The 20,662-nt window shown below is 37.8% G+C and overlaps 1 protein-coding gene across 3 annotated transcripts in view; it reads right to left on the minus strand.

The window, feature by feature from the left end:
• NETO1 (neuropilin and tolloid like 1) overlaps positions 1 to 20,662 on the minus strand; it is a 123,773-nt gene that overhangs the window by 37,753 nt on the left and 65,358 nt on the right. The window contains exon 5 of one of the 3 annotated variants that reach the window (XM_062201801.1): positions 11,983 to 12,493. The exons of the other annotated variants lie outside the window; for them this stretch is intronic. Coding sequence (XP_062057785.1) covers positions 12,480 to 12,493 — 14 coding nt within the window. The 3' untranslated portion in view covers positions 11,983 to 12,479. Of the gene's footprint in view, positions 1 to 11,982; positions 12,494 to 20,662 lie in introns of those variants that run through there. 3 annotated transcript variants of the gene reach the window in all.

Here is a 20,662-nt window from a genome sequence, read left to right on the forward strand (position 1 = left end):
TGATTCTCTCAATAGACGCAGAGAAAGCATTTGATAAAATACAACACCCTTTCATGATGAAAACTCTAAGCAAACTGGGTATGGAAGGAACATTCCTCAATACAATCAAAGCAATATATGAAAAACCCATGGCCAACATCCTATTGAATGGGGAAAAGTTGGAAGCATTTCCACTGAGATCTGGTACCAGACAGGGATGCCCACTCTCACCACTGCTATTCAATATAGTTCTGGAAGTTTTAGCCAGAGCTATTAGGCAAGAAAAAGAAATTAAAGGGATACAAATTGGGAAGGAAGAACTCAAACTACCCCTCTTTGCAGATGATATGATTCTTTCTTTAGGGGACCCAAAGAACACTACTAAGAGACTACTGGAACTCATCGAAGAGTTTGGCAAAGTAGCAGGATATAAAATCAATGCACAAAAATCAATAGCCTTTGTATACACAGGCAATGCCACGGCTGAGGAAGAACTTCTAAGATCAATCCCATTCACAATAGCTACAAAAACAATCAAATACCTTGGAATAAACTTAACCAAGGACGTTAAAGATCTCTACGATGAAAACTACAAAACCTTAAAGAAAGAAATAGAAGAGGATACCAAAAAATGGAGAAATCTTCCATGCTCATGGATTGGAAGAATCAATATCATCAAAATGTCTATTCTCCCAAAAGCAATTTATACATTCAATGCAATACCAATCAAGATACCGAAGACATTCTTCTCAGATCTGGAAAAAATAATGCTGAAATTCATATGGAGACACAGAAGACCTCGAATAGCCAAAGCAATCTTGTACAACAAAAACAAAGCCGGAGGCATCACAATACCAGATTTCAGGGCATACTACAGGGCAGTTGTTATCAAAACAGCATGGTATTGGTACAGAAACAGATGGATAGACCAATGGAACAGAATAGAAACACCAGAAATCAATCCAAACATCTACAGCCAACTTATATTTGATCAAAATCCAAAACTAATCCCTGGAATAAGGACAGCCTATTCAATAAATGGTGCTGGGAAAATTGGATTTCCATATGCAGAAGCTTGAAGCAAGACCCCTACCTTTCACCTTACACAAAAATTCACTCAACGTGGATTAAAGACTTAAATCTACGACCTGAAACCATCAAATTATTAGAGAGCATTGGAGAAACCCTGCAAGATATAGGTACTGGCAAAGACTTCTTGGAAAAGACCCCAGGAGCACAGGCAGTCAAAGCCAAAATTAACATTTGGGATTGCATCAAATTGAGAAGTTTCTGTACTTCAAAAGATACAGTCAGGAAAGTGAAGAGGCAACTGACAGAATGGGAAAAAATATTTGCAAACTATACTACAGATAAAGGATTGATAACCAGAATCCACAAAGAAATCAAGAAAATCCACAACAACAGAACAAACAACCCACTGAAGAGATGGGCCAAGGACCTCAATAGACATTTTTCAAAAGAGGAAATCCAAATGGCCAACAGACACATGAAAAAATGTTCAAGATCACTAGCAATCAGAGAAATGCAAATCAAAACCCAATGAGGTTTCACCTCACCCCGGTGAGAATGGCTCACATCCAGAAATCTACCAACAATAGATGCTGGGGAGGATGTGGGGAAAAAGGGACACTACCCCACTGTTGGTGGGAATGCAAACTGGTTAAGCCACTATGGAAGTCTGTCTGGAGATTCCTCAGAAACCTGAACATAACCCTACCATACAACCCAGCCATCCCACTCCTTGGAATTTACCCAAAGGAAATTAATTTGGCTAATAAAAAAGCCATCTGCACATTAATGTTTATTGCAGCTCAATTCACAATAGCTAAGACCTGGAACCAACCCAAATGCCCATCAACAGTAGACTGGATAAAGAAATTATGGGACATGTACTCCATAGAATACTTAATAGCAGTAAGGAACAATGAAACCCAGTCATTTGCAACAAGATGGAGGTATCTGGAAAGCATCATGCTGAGTGAATTAAGCCAGTCCCAAAGAGACAAATATCATTTGTTTTCCCTGATCAGCAACAACTGAACACCAAAGGGGAAACCTGTTGAAGTGAAATGGACACTATAAGAAACAATGACCTGATCAGCTTTTGTCCTGACTCTAGATGTACAATGTAACACTTTATCCTTTTTAGTATTTGTTGTTGTTGTTGTTGTTCTAGTACTAGTGGTTGAACTCTGTAATTAACACACAATTATTCTTAGGTGTTTAAATTTTAACTGAAAAGTGATCCCTGTTAAATTTCAGAGTGGAAAAAGAGAGGGAGGAGATTCACAATTTGGGACATGCACAATCAGTCTTGCCCCAAATGATGGAGTTAGAAATGTGCCAGGGGATTCCAATACAATCCCATCAAGGTGGCATGTACCAATGCCATCTCACTAGTCCAAGTGATCAATTTCAGTTCACATTCGATGGCTTGGATAGGTCTAAGAAACAAAGGGATCACACAAACAAGACAAGTGTCTGCTAATACTAACTGATAGAATCAAAAAGGGAGAGAAAGATCCAGCATGGGAAGTGGGATATACAGCAGACTCATAGAATGGCAGATGTCCTAAACGACACTCTGGCCTCAGAATCAGCCCTTAAGGCATTCGGACCTGGCTGAAGAGCCCATGAGAGTATTGTAGGCATGGAAAGCCAAGATACCATGGAAAAGAAAAAAGAAGAAGACCTAAATGAAAGATCTCTGTTAGTGAGATCCCAGTGGAAAGAACGGGGCCATCAAAGAAGGAGGTACCTTTCTCTGAAGGGAGGAGAGAACTTCCACTTTGACTGTGACCCTATCGGAATAAGATCAAAGTCAGCGAACCCTAAAGGCTTCCATAGCCCTGGCAACTCATGACTAGAGCCTAGGGAGATTACTGACGCCATGAACAGGAGTGTCAAATTGTTAAGTCAGCAACAGGAGTCACTGTGTATTTACATCCCATGTAATTGTCTAATGTGCAGTGATGCTATAACTAGTACTGAAACAGTATTTTTACACTTTGTGTTTCTGTGTGGGTACAAACTGATGAGATCTTTACTAATTATATACTGAATCGATCTTCTGTATATAAAGATAATTGGAAATGAAAAAAAAAAAAACCTGGTGTTAAATTGGAAACGGCATAGAAAATTAATTAATTTTTAAAAAATATCATGTAGGATCTCTGTCTTTAATGTGCTGTACACTCTTATTTAATGCTATAACTAGTACTCCAACAGTATTTTTTTTTTCACTTTGTGTTGCTATATGGGGGCAAACTGTTGAAATCGTTACCTAATATAGTCTAAACTGATCTTTTGTATATAAAGAGAATTGAAAATGAATCAGGATGTGATTGGAAGGGGAGAGGGAGCGGGAAAGGGGAGGGTTGTGGGTGGGAGGGAAGTTTTGGGAGGGGGAAGCCATTGTAACCCATAAGCTGTACTTTGGAAATTTATATTCATTAAATAAAAGTTTAATAAATGAAAAAAAAAGATAATGAAGATTCACTTACAGACAAGTATATTTTTATTTCAGGGTATAAATAAAAGAGAAAGCGTTACTAAAAAAAATTTTAAATTGTGAACAAAAATGAAAATCTGGCAAAATCTGGTTTTTCCTCAGCTTTGTAGATGTCAATAATTCACCTTATTAGGACTTTGACAAATATTTTGTAACAATTTTAATGTGACAATTGTATCACAGTATTATTTTGAGATAAATAATTTGAATCCAAAAAACAGTACAAGGCATTTTATCTTGCTTTTTAACTAATTAATTTGAGAGACAGGGAGCAAGAACTCTCATCCAGTGGTTCACTCTACAAATGCCTGCAATGGTCTGGGTTGGTCTGGAGCCTGGGGATTCAGCTGAGGTCTCTCACAAGGTTGCCAGGGATTCAATTACCTAAGCCATCACTGCTGCTGCTCTCCAGAGCATGCATTAGGATCAAACTGGACGCCAGTGCCACGGCTGGGCATCAAACCCAAGTGCTTCAACGTCAGGCATGAAAATCTTAACCGGAGTCTTCATCACTAGGCTACAAGCTAACCCCTTGAATTTCTAAAGTGCAGGCATCACTAATTCTTTAGAAGCTAAATATCACTTTTAAAATTAAAAACAGTAACGCCATTGAGACATCCCACAGAGAGGGCATTGCATAGTCTTGTCTGAGCTGGCCACTCAAAGAGCTAAGGAACTAATAAAGCCATTGTCAGCTGCCATTGCTGAATGCCTACTAGGGGAAAATTCAGTGGCACCAGGGCAGTGCCACTTACGGACAATACAGTGACACACTGATTTAAAGTTTTAGCGAAGGAGACAGAGTTAATTTCTTTTCCACAGAATTTCACTTTCCCCCAGTAAGGCGCTATAGATAAACAATCATGACCAGGCTTTCTTATTTCGCTTGAATTGTGCCGATATCAGCATGGATCAATTATCCAAAATTATCTTTTATGTGAATGCATTTTAACAAATGCAAGTTGTACTAAAATTCTGAGATCTCTGCATGAGTTAGCAGTCATAGCACAACCAGGTTGACATTTGCATTGAAAGTGCAAATGCAGTGATGGATCTTAGCTAGTGTTCATTACAAACATCACTGCCATGCACTGACAGGAAGAAATAACTAGATTATACTTGAAACCTCTTTCATGAAGCACTAAAATTATTTTTAATATAAGATATTTGGTAATTTTTTGATCTTCTATAATTTGAAGTGTTAAGTATGGATAAAGTACTTATGCTGCAGAGTAAGTTGTATGATAGGTTTCTGAAGGGAAGGCACTTCAGGAGTTGTCTGAATTGTGCACTGAACTACCTCCTTTGTTGACAGAGCATCATTTTTGCTTGAAATACACATTGTAGTTATACAGAATTGGATATCTGGCAGTCATTTTCTGGGAAATGAATAAAATGAATCTGTTGACTTTAAGGAAAATAACATTATATTTGTTGCCAGTGATAAAATTTAAGCTTCAAGTGAGGGAAAAATATTTGCTACTGTGTACTTGACAGCTTCCCAATACTTGGATAGTTTATAAATGAAATTGGTGGTGATATGAACAAATATTATCTTTAATATTGCATAGAGAGATATGTCAACATTTGGAAGTCTGCATAAAAGCGATCCAATAACTGCCAAATGAATGATGCCTGATGTTAAATAACCAAGAATGGGTAAAAAAACACCTGAAGAAGAAAAGATATTCCTGGATGTAAATGTAACAGAATAAAAAGAATTCACTGATCTGGTTTCAAATTGCCTATTTCATCTAACCTTTAAGAAACTGTCACTAGTTGAGGTTTGGTGTGGTATAAAAGAATAATCACTGCTATTGGAAGGCTCTCTCTTCTCCCAACTATATTTCCATGAGTCTGGTTTCTCTGCACCTGCTTCCATTTCAACAACACTCATGGAAGATATAACACATTAGCAGCAGTGAGAAGCCTGTCTCCTAATAAATCAGACATTAGATTTGCTAACATAAAAAACAATGGTATCCTTCTAATTAATATTTTAATATATGTTAACATCTTAATATTAATCAATGCCTTAATAAAATATGCTTTTATATTAACATATAATTGGTTTATTAATTTACTTCTATATGAGTTAATACATATTTTAAAAATTCTTATGATAAGTATGACTTCGCTAATGAGTCAAAAAGTACTCTGATAATTTCTAAGGTAGGAGAGGGGTTTCAATACCAAAAGGCTTCAGGACTTCCACTCCAAATAAACCCGTATTTGCATATAAAAATATGTATACCCAAATGTTAAAATTCAACTCAGGCTTGTGTAATGCATTTATTTAATAACGCAAAGAAGTTCGCACTCTGCCAGCCATGCTACAGTAGAACTTTCTGGGAACGCTGTTGCACTCACTGAGTAGGACTGAACCATACCGGAGGCATCTTCATTTTACAAATGAACAAAAGGGAGTGTTGGAAAATTTATTAATGTTCTTAGCCCAAGATCAAAATAGCTCCAGAGCTTTCTCAGAACTCTGAACAAAGCTCCACATCTTTCCTAGCCTGTTTTGGTGACCTTTCTAACCCCTATGCATCACATCACAGAGAATGAAGTGTTCCTGAGCATAAAAGTGCACGAGAGAGTACAATGTCTGACTGGGCCGTGGAACCAGATCTACAAAGCTTCCCATTTCAAAAATCCATTTTTAATAACTTACCCTGACCCTATCAATACCCACCGTATGCATGAACTGAAGTGCTGCAATGTACCCCATAAATATGTGTAATCGCTCTGTTTTTATAGTCGGGCTGGTCTTACTGAAGGTTAATAACTATTTTCACCAAATTTCTACAACCTCAGACATCGTGAACTATGCTTTAAGCCTCATTATTCCTTCTTTTCCTGACAAGTAGATGATGAAAGCAACACACAACAAAATCGTTATTATTTACCGAGTTACCTTACAAGCTCAACTGACTCAGAAAAACTGCTTTCTCAGTCTTACCTGTTCCTAGTTCACTGGCGTTTCTGACCATCCCCACCTCTCAATCCTAGCACACATCTTCTCATCCACCCATTTTCAATCTGCCTTCTGCTATCTACATCCTTCCTGATAATACATTGGCTCAAGTTCCTCTTCATTTAAAATCAAAATTTCTTCTTTAATTTTTTCTCTGTCTTCCCACGCTTTCCCGTCCTTAGTAAGCTCCCAAATGAAATTTTAGATGTGATACTTCTGCATCTCCTACTCACATGTGAAAACCCTACAATGTTGGAGCCAGCACTGTGGCATGGTGGGATAAGCCTCCACCGCTGGTGCCAGCATCCCATATGGGCACAAGTTCGTTCGTGTCCAGGCTGCTCCTCTTTAGATCCAGCTCTCTGCTTATAGCCTTAGAAAGCAGTGGAAGATGGTCCAGTGCTTGGGCACTACACCCATGTGGGAGACTGGAAGAAACTCCTGGCTCCTGGCTTCAAATTGGCCCAACTCTAGATGTTGTGATCATTTAAAGAGTGAACCAGTGGATGCGAGATCTCTCTCTGTCTCTCCTTCTGTCTGTATGTAATACTGCCCCTCAAACAAATAAATAAAATCTTAGGAAAAAAAAAAAACCTGTACAACACCTATAAACCTTTATTGCACTGAAATAACTGCGTATGTGCTACCTTCTGTATCTGTCTGCAAACTTCATGGTGCTGACCCTGATTCTTACTCAAGATCGAAAACCATGGTGTTCATAGTTTTTGAAATCAGTTAACTAAATTTAAAATGCTATTTTAAAAATCAAGTGCCAAAATTTCTTGACAACAAAGCACTGAAACAGCTTGCATAATCATATTATTTTAATAATCTGATTTATTTCACTTATCTCTGGAAGCAATACTGTTCTAGTATATAAGTCCAAAACATAATGTTTTAAACCTATTTTCAAGCTTTACTCTTTCCTCTAAGTATGACACTGGCAAGTTGTAGCTTCTCATTTGGAATTTGTCTTCTTAGTGGTTATACATATCATGAATTCATTTCCCTAGTTCAAGAAAAAATTTAATTCTATAAACTTTAGCAATCAAAACTCATAAGATTTACAGAAAATAACTTTTAATTTCCTGGAAAATTTTGATATATTTATGGCTTGGGTAGTGTCTTTTTTTTTTTTTTTACATTCTATTTGCTTGCTGTAATTATAGAAAGTTTCTTATTGTGCTTATATCCATATTCTCAAATACAACTATTTCCTACATCAATAGTATACAGAAGCTTAGTTCTTGTGATCACATTAAATAGACTTTTAAAAAATTTGCTTTTGATAGTCACAAGTTATTCTGTTGGGAAAATATACATCTACTTTACATACTAAAGAAGAAACTGGAGGGGAGAGGGGAACGGAAGTCATCAGAAGACCAAAAAGAAGGCATACACAATGATAGAGACAAAAACAAAACCTGGGGTGTCCCAGGGACCCCAGGAAAGGTCTTGATTGGTCATTAGCAGCATCCACCGCTTCATTCTCTCAGAGCACCATCACGCTCTCAGAGCACCATCATGCTCTCAGGCAGTCAGCATCTCCTACATCACACAGAACTCAAAATAAACGAGTCCCTCTTCTGGATCACGTTTTTCACTGGAGGTGGTTTAAAAGGACATTCTTGTTTGCACAACTAAGGTATCAACACCACTGATGAGTAAAACCCCTTCACTATCGTCTTTCCCCCAATTACTCCATGTTTACCTCATCTCTGATATCTATTCATGTGTACCGATATTCACAAAAAGTGCTGTTTACTGATCATGAAGGAAATGTTGACCACGGAAGAGTTAAAGTTGACACTATGGCACTAGATAGTGTGGGACTGGGGCTGAGGGCCTAACCTGGCAATACAGCTCTGTGAGGACCCTGTGACAGTTAACGTCACAGGTTTGTGACCTGGGCTAGCAGGGGTGGCAAAATCAGCATAGGAGAACTCCCTGGAGTGACACACCAAGAGTCCCAATTGGGGGGCAGTACACAGGTTAATGTGTAAGTGATAAGGGGTGGCAATATCCTATCTTGTCTTCTTCTGTTCCATTTTAGGTCACTGTAAGCAAAAGCTGTTTCATAAGAGTAAGTTATGTTTTCTGGATTTTGATTAAATATATAAATTCAAGAAGAAGCCTTATATGTTACAGTTCACTAAATATGCTAAGAACATAATTAAGCTGCATGCAATGCAAATGCAACTTCAAGACAAGATCTTTTGTGCTTCTAAATGGAGTTGGAGCAGCATCTAACCGGCAACTTTGGGAGTATCCTCTGTTGGTGCCCTTGGCAAGGACACTAGAGTTTTTATGCCAGGCACTAGCAGCACACATGGGCATGTGGAGTCATCATGGAACTGGAAGAAAAGAGCCGATGCACAATGCCAAGGGCTGTCACTGCCAATAGATTGGCATGGGAGCATACAGGAGGTCCCTCTTGTTAAATCCCGCAGAAGCTCATGGAATGATTTGAATAGCATGAATTTCTGCCAATCTGGACAATGAAGTTGCCACATGCTGGCTTCAAATGTAAATGTTTCCTAACTTTCAAGCTGCAACTCTCAAATCTGTACTTTGAGTTGTTGCCACTTTTCTGTTCTTGAAACCCACAAAATCTAAATATACACTTTAATAAAATCAATATACAATACATATATAGGCAGAAAGATTTAAATGAAAATGACAAGAAATGATATGACAATCAGTACAGAAATGAGAAAAGGAAGGATATTATATTAAACAAAGACTCTGTAGCAAAAAATATCCTACATGATGGATCTCTGTGAAACCCCAATGGAAAGACAGGCCATTAAAGAAGGACGCACTTTTCTCTGGAGGGAGGAGAAAACTTGCACTTCGCTTATGGCCGTGATTAAATACTGATGAAGTCTATGGTCACAAAAGGCTTCTATAGCCTTGGCAGCCCATGGCAAGAGCTTTGAGTGATCACTGACATCATAAACAAAAGTGTTAACTGTGAAATGAACAACAGGAGTCACTGTGCACTTACTCCCCATGTAGGATCTCTGTCCTTCATGAGTTGTACTGAGAATTAACTGCAAAACTTGTTCTCCAACTGTACTCTATATATTGTGTGTGTGTGCCTGTGTTGTGTGTGTGTGTGTGTGTGTGTGTGTGGGTGCAAACTGTTGAAATCTGTACTTAGCATAGAGTTGGTCCTCTGTATATAAAGCTAAACTAAAAATGAGCCATAATGAAGAAAGGGATGGGAGAGGGAGTAGGAGGTACAACGGGAGTCGGGGTGGGAGGGTAGGTATGGCAGAAAGAACCACTATTTTCTTCAAGTTGTACCTATGAAAAATGCATTCATTAAATAAAAGCTTTAAAAATTTTAAAAATTAAGCAAAAGGAGCTTAAAAGCAAAACCAAAATATACAATCAAAAAGTAGATCAAGCACTTACTTTCTTAAACAATCCTGAAATATTGATACTGAAAGAAATACACTGAACCTGACAGCATTTGTCGACAATATTCCACCTTCCAAACCATCAATGCCTGTCTTCGGAGAAACTGGAGTAAAAATATTGACTGGGATTGGTACAAATCAGAGAACTTGCAAATATCAACAAGATAATGAAAGGCACATAGACTTGCTAAGGTGCAAAGATCCATGTAAATATAGATTATAATTCAGGATCTCATTTTGAGCAAAACAGAGAGAAATAATTACCAAAATTTCAGAATCTTTCTACCTTCACTTTTTTTTAAACTTTTATTTAATAAATATAAATTTCCAAAGTACAGCTTTTGGATTACAGTGGCTTCCCCCCCATAACCTCTCTCCCACCTGCAACCCTCCCATCTCCTGCTCCCTTTCCCATTTCTTTCACATCAAGATTCATTTTCAATTACCTTTATAACAGAAGATCAATTTAGTATATATTAAGCAAAGATTTCAACAGTTTGCACCTACACAGAAATATAAAAGTGAAAAGTACTGTTTGAGTACTAGTTATAGCATTAATTTACATTGTACAACACATTAAGGACAGAGAACCTACATGGGGAGTAAATGCACAGTGACTCCTGTTGTTGACTTAACAATTGACACTTTGTTTATGGCGTCATTAATCACCCTAGGCTCTTGTCATGGGTTGCCAAGGCTATGGAAGCCTTTTGAGTTAGCCAACTCTGATCTTATTTAGACAAGGTCATAGTCAAAGTGGAAGTTCTCTCCTCCTTTCAGAGAAAGGTACTTCCTTCTTTGATGGCCCATTCTTTCCACTGGGACCTCACTCGCAGAGATCTTTCATTTAGGTTTTTTTTTTTTTTTTTTTTTTTTTTTTGGCCAGAGTGTCTTGGCTTTCCAAGCCTAAAATACTCTCATGGTCTCTTCAGCCAGATCCAAATGTCTTAAGGGTTGATTCTGAGGCCAGAGTGCTGTTTAGGACGTCTGCCATTCGATGAGTCTGCTGTGTATCCCACTTCCCATGTTGGATCATTCTCTCCTTTTTAATTGTTTTCAGTTAGTATTAGCAGACATTAGTCTTGTTTATGTGATCCCTTTGACTCCTAATCCTTTCATTTTGATCAGTTTTGAACTGAAATTGATCACTTGGACTAGTCAGATGGGATTGGTACATGCCACCTTGATAGGTTTGAATTGGGATCCCCTGGCACGTTTGTAACTCTACCGTTTGGGGCAAGTCCGATTGAGCATGTCCCAAATTGTACACCTCCTCCCTCTCTTATTCCCACTCTTATATTTAACAGGGATCACCCTCAGTTAAATTTAAACACCTAAGAATAATTGTGTGCTAATTACAAAGTTCAACCAATAGTACTAGAACAAAAAAAAAATACTAAAAGAGATAAAGTATTACATTGTACATCAACAGTCAGGGCAAGGGCTGATCCAGTCACTGTTTCTCATAGTGTCCATTTCACTTCAACAGGTTTCCTTTTGGTGTTCAGTTAGTTGTCATCAATCAGGGACCACATGTGATATTTGTCCCTTTGGGACTGGCTTATTTCACTCAGCATAATGTTTTCCAGATTCCTCCATCTTGTTGCAAATGACCGGATTTCATTGCTTTTGACTGCCATATAGTATTCTGTAGAGTACATGAACCACAATTTCTTTATCCAGTCTACTGTTGATGGGCATTTGGGTTGGTTCCAGGTCTTAGCTGTTGTGAATTGAGCTGCAATAAACATTAAGGTGCAAACAGCTTTTTTGTTTGACAATTTAATATCCTTTGGGTAAATTCCAAGGAGTGGGATGGCTGGGTTGTATGGTGGGGTTATATTCAGGTTTCTGAGGAATCTCCAGACTGACTTCCATAGTGGCTTAACCAGTTTGCATTCCCACCAACAGTGGGGTAGTGTCCCTTTTTCCCCACATCCTCACCAGCATCTATTGTTGGTAGATTTCTGAATGTGAGCCATTCTCACCGGGGTGAGGTGAAACCTCATTGTGGTTTTGATTTGCATTTCCCTGATTGCTAGTGATCTTGAACATTTTTTCATGTGTCTGTTGGCCATTTGGATTTCCTCTTTTGAAAAATGTCTATTGAGGTCCTTGGCCCATCTCTTAAGTGGGTTGTTTGTTTTGTTGTCCTGGAGTTTCTTGATCTCTTTGTAGATTCTGGTTATTAACCCTTTATCTGTAGTATAGTTTGCAAATATTTTTTCCCATTCTGTCAGTTGTCTCTTCACTTTCCTGACTGTTTCTTTTGAAGTACAGAAACTTCTCAATTTGATGCAATCCCAAATGTTAATTTTGGTTTTGACTGCCTGTGTCCCCAGAGTCTTTTCCAAGAAGTCTTTGCCTGTGCCTATATCTTGCAGGATTTCTCCAATGTTCTCTAACAATTTGATGGTGTCGGGTCGTAGATTTAGATCTTTAATCCATGTTGAGTGGATTTTTGTGTAAGGTGAAAGGTAGGGGTCTTGCTTCATGCTTCTGCACGCCTCCACTTCTTTTCATAACCCTTGTACTTTTTGTTATCATAGTATTTCATAAGGTTTGATCAGGTTCCTGAACCTAGGATTTTTGATAATTTGCATTTATTTATTTCAATTATTTGGAAGGCAAAGATACATTAAAAGAGAGACAAAAGAGATCTCCTACTTGTAAGTTCCCTTCCTAAAATCCAGGTCTGGGACAGATTGAAGCCAGAAACTGGGAACATCATCAAATATCCCCCACAGTGTTGACGGGGACCAAAGTACTGGAGCTATTGCTATGTTCTCCTAGTGTGTGCATTCACAGAAAGCTGGAGTGGGGATTGGTGCCTGGCCTTGAACCTGGAAACCCAGATATGGGATGTGGGCACCACAAGGGTGGCTTAACTGCTGCACAAAATACCCACTGAACTCAGTATCTTTAATAAGAATTACACAAGAAAACAAAGGGATCCACATTGGGTAGCAAGTGTTGGATCACTCTGACAAATTTAGAGTAGGGTTCCTTAAACCTCTTCTGCTGCTGAGAAAATATTATTTCTATAGAGTGTAGCCTCTATCTTATAGGATTTGGATGATGATAGATGTAGGAGCTGTAGAAAGAATTAGACTGCCATCGTCCAGTCCTTTCACTCAGTTTTCTGGCTCTCAAATATAAGAACATGAAAGCCGATTTGTTTAAGAGGTGTGAAAATAATTCAAGCATTTCCCAGAGTTATAGTCTCAAGTAATGTAAATCAATATCATAATTTTAGGTGCTATTATAATAGCAGGAAAGAGTATGTCTCTCTCGTTTAGCCAGACAGTAAGATGGATGGATGCTTTTAGCTGTATTCCTTCAGACTTTCATTTTGATCAGTCATTAACCTTGTCTCGATTACCTGATCTAGAAACTTCAAAAGCAAAATGAAGTCAGCTCCTTGCTCACGCTGTTTCTTTAACATGAAGGACCTCAAGAGCTTTCCTGGATTCCCTGTTAAACCTCCCCACAAGCCTCTCACTCCAGGTCTACCACGATCTTCTTAGCTGGACCTCCAGCACTTCAGGGCATTGGAACCTGCCGGATCTCCTATCCTTCCTATCCTTCCTCCCCCCTCCCTACCCCCTCCCTCCTCTGCTTTGGCCAAAGTTCCGGAAGCACATCTGAGTATCTCACTCTCTGCCCACTCACACCGAATGCTAGCTCATTCCTTTGATCCTAAATCCACGAATAATCTGAGCTCTCACTGAGCCAATGATGTCCTTTATTACATCTACTGTAGGATTTTCTGGTCAGCTTCCACTCAACTTAGACATTCTCCTGCTTTCATATTCGCAAAGAAACTTTCAGTTGAAATACTGTTAACTTTTCTCTTTCTCTTCTGAAACTCTTTCTTCTGGAAACTGGGCACTGAAAACTACCTTTCATTTAGCTTAAAGTTTTAATAAATAAAACTGGCACATAATAAACAGAATAAGTAGAAGACTAATGTATTGATGAATCCATTGATTTGGACCCTGAGATTTTGTTGATACTTCGTGGTCTTTCTATTGGTGCTCTCATCTACTCGCATGCTGTCAATTTTAAGAAGACAACTCAGTCAATGATGTGTGGAACAGCCTGACTTGAGTACACAAATATAAGGAAAAGAGCTGGTACTGCCAAGATGACTGCAGCATTAGATCACAATTAGAAGTTTTTGGATGATCTGGTGGTAGAACTTACCTGGCTGACCCATATGGTATTTAAGTAGTGAAATTGCAATATGAGATACATACAATCATTCTCACCGAATATAAGAGAAAAATGAAGTTTATGGAATATGAAGGAACAGCCCAAAGTCACAAAATTAGACAGCGGGGAGGCAATATTTGAGCCTGGTCTGTGGAACTAGGCTGTGTTTTACTGACATCTATCAAACTTCCAGAACGGTCACCAGCCCTACTGACAGTCCAGCCTGACCTCTGCCCAAATATATAGTTACCACTTCAGAAGCAACAAGCTTAAGTTTACATTCTCTTAATTTTCTTTCCTCCACCTTTTTTTCTATGATTCTTGTCAATAGAGTCAATGAGTTTGAAGTTATCCAGGATTTAAACTTCACTAGTGTTTTCTACCTCCTCACTCATGTCCTTTTACTTTGTCCCTGAAGTGTACTGACCAATCAAAAGTAATTCTTTTATAAAAATGTTCTGACTTTCATATTTTTCTCAATTTACTGAGAATTTACTGCTATTCCTTTAGTGATAATGACTGAAAACCATTTATTCTTCTCTGTCTTACTAATCTAACACTTGGCACTTTTCAATTAGTCTCTTAGGGGTGTATCTTTGATCATGCTAACTTCTTTAGAAATATCCAACCGTTCCTATAAGTACAGAATAAAGCTTGAAGTTCTTATATATATTTTACTAACAAACATTCAAGACTCATTTGCTAAGTTTTTTTTCATGGAATGAACAGTTCAGAAAGAATGGACAATTTTATTTCCACAATCCTTATCACACAAAATACATCTTTGGTTAAGCCATCATCTTGAATGGAATGCTCTTATTTCAGAAATGTGCACATTGATTGAAGTGTTTATCATTTTTAAAGATCAACTCAAGGGCTTCTTTTATAATAAAATCTCTCTATATGTTTCAGTAAAGAATATTTTCTTGCTCACAACTCTTAAAAACCATAGATCAGAGGATTAACCCTTATCTAAAAACTGTCCTTCAGTTAGAATTATTTATATGACTGCTCTGACTCCCTTGTGACATGGTAAATTCTTTGAGGATATGACTAACACTTTCAATAACAACTTGAATTTTAACACTACGAGACCTAACTTGATTTTCTCAGGTTATACCTACAGTTTAATGCTGCACTGAATCAGGAATCATGGTAGCAAATATAAAATGAAGAAGAGTCCAGGACCTTAACTCACTCATTGGAGCTGAAGACTGTAAGTGCTTGTTTTTTGCCTGTTGACCAGATTACTACAACCATCTGCATTATCTATGCAGCATGAAGTTATTATTTTTACCTAAAGATGTCTCATTTTGGTAATGGCAAATGTGTTTTTTAAAAAAAGCATGGTTTTTCTCAATATACCTTTAAAGGTTTTTAGATTGTTTCATACTGGTCAAGTTGAGATTTTTAGAGAACTTCATTTTAATTTGCAATAAAAGTTTACAAAGTGATTTTTTTCAAAAAAGTCAAGAAACTTCAAGCACCTGCTAATAAAGGTCTTAAATAACAACAATAATAAAAAGTTATTTAAGGATAAATAATCTGATTTGTAATAGATTGTTAGTAGTTGAGCAGTTCTCAGGCTTCAGGGTGCCTGCACATCGCTTGATGACCAATCTCTAAGCTCTGTTGCAGTAAGATGAGGTGCAGGAGAGGGCCTTTAAACACCCAGGGACAAGGTATGGTCATATATTGGACTACTTCTCTGATATACCCAAAGGCATTATTTATGCATGTATACCCTTAAGAAACTATGTTTTGTGTTCAAGTAGAATAACTTTTGATAAATTCTGAATTTTAAATAATGAGCTGCAAATGACATTTTCTTTCTTAAGGCTCTCAAAATTTTGGAAACATTGCTTTATGAAATTGCCACATACTAAAAGATAGAATGAAATGCCATTGAATTGATTTCATGTCTGCTTCTATTTAAAACACAGGATGAATGAATATAAAAGTATATATATGTATATATATATATATATGTTTTTGTATATATACATGGACAATAAAACTGATAATTTTTAGCTTAATTTATTATACAATTAATTTTAAAATCCAATGAAAGCAAGAGGGCTGCATGGATAGAGGCTTGTTAAACAAAAATTCCACTGTTAATAATGAAAAATATAATAAAAAGTAATTTTACTGGCATTTACTAATAGTAAAGATGAAAGAAGTGGTATAAAGTGGATCCAATTTATTTCTCATATGAAATCAGTCCATAAAATATATGAGCAAGCCTTTTTTCCCTGACATCAACAGCTTATAGTACCCCTTCAAGTTGAGTTCCCCATAATGAGTTAATCTGGAGAAATCTCTCCTGCTGTAACTAATTCCTGCTTCTATAACCTGTATGGACTTGGCAACAGAAAACTGTTAATGCAGAGATGGCTCAACTGGTGAGAAAGTGAAGAACTAGGTCTACGTATTGACACCTTGATCCAGGGCTGTCTCTCAAAGATATGCATCCTATAGGATTGGAATCCAATGGATTTTCCATGTTGAGAAGACCTACTTTTTCCATAGACCCTTGGAATTCATTCTGCAATAGTGTGTGTCACCATGAATGCTATGGAATAATGCGTCCTCCTTCTGGGGTACTAATTCAACACTAAGTCACTGCTTGCCATTTGACAACTGTACTCAGAGCCAGGCCAAAGATCTAGAAACAATGCAACAAAACAACATCCAAAAATAAACATCAGAAGACTTCATTATAAATATATACTAAAAGGTAATTTGACTGAGGAAGAGAGAGATGAGGAGACATCTTGTCATAGAAAACCGTGGAATGAGTAACATAATGATGGCAAGTATGTCCATGCGGAACAATTATCAGTAGAAGCACTGAAATTTAACTTTTAAAAAACAAGAGGCAGAGGTACAGCTCCAGAAGCTACCAATGTTTTGTAACAAAACTTCAAGAGAAGTATAGATAAAACTATGAAAATATATTCATATTGGATCTTTAGGCAAATCTATCTTAATTTATAACCCACCTTATTTTCTACATGGAAAAGCAGTTTGAGTTTCCTATTAAAGGAAACAAAATCCCAGAATAGACATATCATATCATTCAACTAAATATAATTCTTTTTTCTTCAAATCTTCCTCCAAAACAGCACACTGCAGAATACATTAAAATTGATATTATATATTTAGATGTGCTGATTCAAAGTCCAGAAATCCACCCTATGAAAATTTATCACATATATTACCATTATATGTAATTTGTTATTTAAAATATAATTTTGTTTTGCTATCACCATGTTCATTTGGGCTGCATGTGTGTGTGTTTCCAAATGCAAAAAAAGTATTAATAGATTCAACTTTAAAACGCTTGCTTGAATGGGATCTTATACTACGTATGTAAAGTAAAGATTCAGCTTTCCCAATACATGTGTTACATACATTTAATTAAAGTTAAAAACCTTAATAGAATGATAGGCAAAAGGTATGGAAACTGAAATAAGTTACCAAAAATCAAAAACCTTGTTCATCTTCAGGTGGAACCTGTTTGAGGAACATCAATAAAGTCATTCATTACAATTTTTTTTGTGTGTCTGAAGTTATCAATTGAAAAAAGCATCAATACCAAGAATTAGAAACAGGAAAATGAGGCTATCAAATTACCCTGGCAGAGGTAAACATTGATACTGGCTCTCTGTAAACTTACTGGCAACAAAGAGATAAAAATGCTGTACAACCTCTGTTGTACCAATTAAATTCCTGAGAATTTATTTTAAGGTAATAAAATGAAGCCTACAGATCGTTTATATATCTTTACAGCAATTCCCTTTAGGACTGCACCTGTCATGAGCTCTGTCCAAGGTTGAGAATGTGATGAAACACCCACCTCTCATGAAGCTAGAACAGGACAGGACAACACAATTTACGTAAAAATGAACTGTAGGGATGTACAGCTCATTTTGACTTCCCACCCCATCTCCAGAGAAAAACCAATAAACAAAAATGGGCAAACGACTATGTCTTGCTGAAAAGCAGTATAAGAGATACAAATTTGCATAAGAAGTTTTTACCAACACTTATCTATTCAGCATATTTGCAGCCAAAATATCCATTACCTGGATTATCAAAGAACCTTAAACCACGCATTTAATCTACAAGGTTTGGAGAAGGTACACTGTCAGGCCAAAGCAAATATAGATACTTTTTGTCAGCATATAACTTCTTTATAAGCTTCAAACATCTCTTAAAAATAATTTTCCAAGGAGCATTAAGTATTTTTAGTAAAATGTTAACCAAAGCAGTGTAAAACATGAACAAGAAAGATTGAAAACCAGAGAAGCAGGAGTGCCTTCAAAGACTCCAGGTAATAGAACAGGCTGTAAGGAAACTAGAGTTATCATGGCAAAATAAATTGCAAACACGACTGAAAATACCCTCAGGGAGCAGTAAACTACCAAAAAGAACCCACCAATTTTCTTTTTTCTTTCTTTCTTTTTTTTTTTTTTTTTTTTTTTGACAGGCAGAGTTAGACAGTGAGAGAGAGAGGGAGAGAGAGACAGAGAGAAAGGTCTTCCTTCCATTGGTTCACCCTCCAATGGCCGCTACAGCCGGAGCTACACTGATCCAAAGCCAGGAGCCAGGTGCTTCCTCCTGGTCTCCCATGCAGGTGCAGGGGCCCAAGCACTCAGGCCATCCTACACTGTCTTCCCGGGCCACAGCAGAGAGCTGGACTGGAAGAGGAGCAACCGGGACAGAACCGGCCCCCCAACCGGGACTAGAACCTGGAGTGCTGGCGCCACAGGTGGAGGATTAGCCAAGTGAGCCGTGGTGCCGGCCAAGAACCCACCAATTTTCAAAAAATAAGCAAATACATTTAGAAACAAAAATAACAATAATTAAAATTAGCAACTAAATAATGTAACAGCAAACTATACTGATGTACTGCAAGACAGGAGAGGAAATTCTTCAGTGTCCTGCAGAGAGATGAGCATGCAGAAGCTAAAAGACAGGACTCAGAGGGACTGTCATCAGATCTCTAGAAAGAAAGACAGGAACGGAAGGTATGCAACCTAAAGAGATAGCTATTGAGGGTTTTCATCAACTCTGAGAATGGGAAAATCTTTAGAACAAGGGGAGGTAACAGAAAATTTCCTCCAAAAAGTGGTAATTAGATTGATCCATGAGTTAACGCAATCCAGAAGACACTGGAGTGAGGCACTCAGGAAGCTGAAAGAAACAAGTGTGGACTCAGACTTTAACACCTGAGTGAAACCCTTTGAAGAATGAAGGTGAAGGGGCCAGCACTATGGCGTAGCAGGTACAGCTGCCGTCTGCGTGCTGGCATCCCATATGGGTGACAGTTTGAGTCCTGGCCGCTCCACTTCCAATCCAGCTCTCTGCTATGGCCTGGGAAAGCAGCGGAAGATGGCCCAAATGCTTGGGTCTCTGCACTCCGTGGGAGACCTGGAAGAAGTTCCTGGTTCCTGGCTTCAGATTGGCCTCACTTTGGCTGCTGAGGTCATTTGGGGAGTGAACCAGCCGATGAATGACCTCTCTTTCTCTCTCTGGCTTTGCCTCTGTAACTCTGTCTTTCAAATAAATAAATAAATATTAAAAAAAAAAAAGAATGAAGGTGAAGCCGAGACAGGTTTGAGCAAAAACAGATTATTCATCAAATTTCTATTTTCACCAAAGAAATTTCTGAAGCATATAGCCCAGGCAGATTAGGTGCTCAGTTTTTAGATGCAACAAGTAATGCAGAATAAGAACTACATGATCCAGGGCTGGTGCCATGGTGTAGAGGGTAAAGCCGCGGCGAGTGACACCAGCATCCCATAAAGGCTCCAGTTTAATTCCCAGCTGCTCCACCTTCAGTCCAGCTAATGGCCTGGGAAAGCAGGTACGATGGCCCAAGTGCTTGGGCCCCTGCCCCTACTTGGGAGACAAGAATCTCCTGTCCTGGTTTCAGACCGGCTCAGCCCTGACTTTTTGAGTGAACAAGCAGATGAAAGTCCTCTCTCTCTGATTTTCAAATAAATAAGTCTTTTAAAACAAAAGAACCATGCTGACTCAACATAAATAAACCAAGTAAATTAAATAAATACGTAAAAAATAACAGTGAAACTAAAATAAAATATGAATCAGGGAAAGATAATTATGTAAAAGTTCTTACATTCTTGTGTTTTCCAAAGAAAGAACAGAGGCAGTTTTTGAAAAGATCATGGACATGTTGTAATATCTTGGGTAACCATTACTAGGATAGATAAAAAGAGATTTAACTTAAAAAATAAATAGGGCGGGTAAATGATTGTGAGAAAAAATAAAAAAGCAAGCAGGAAATGGAAAAAAGAATAAAGGGAAACAGAAAGCACAGAACAGCATGACTGATCTGAACCCACATACACAAGCACGAATACAAACTGACTAAATGTACCACTAAAAAGCATAGATCAAAAGGCTTGACAACAGCAATAGAAACCCAGCACTGTTTTGTTCTTAAGGCACTTCTATAATAGAAGGATAGAGACATCCTGAAAGTCAACGTTAAAGAATTGTTTT

Source organism: Lepus europaeus, chromosome 9, assembly GCF_033115175.1.
Source record: "Lepus europaeus isolate LE1 chromosome 9, mLepTim1.pri, whole genome shotgun sequence".
Taxonomy (NCBI): Eukaryota; Metazoa; Chordata; class Mammalia; order Lagomorpha; family Leporidae; genus Lepus; species Lepus europaeus.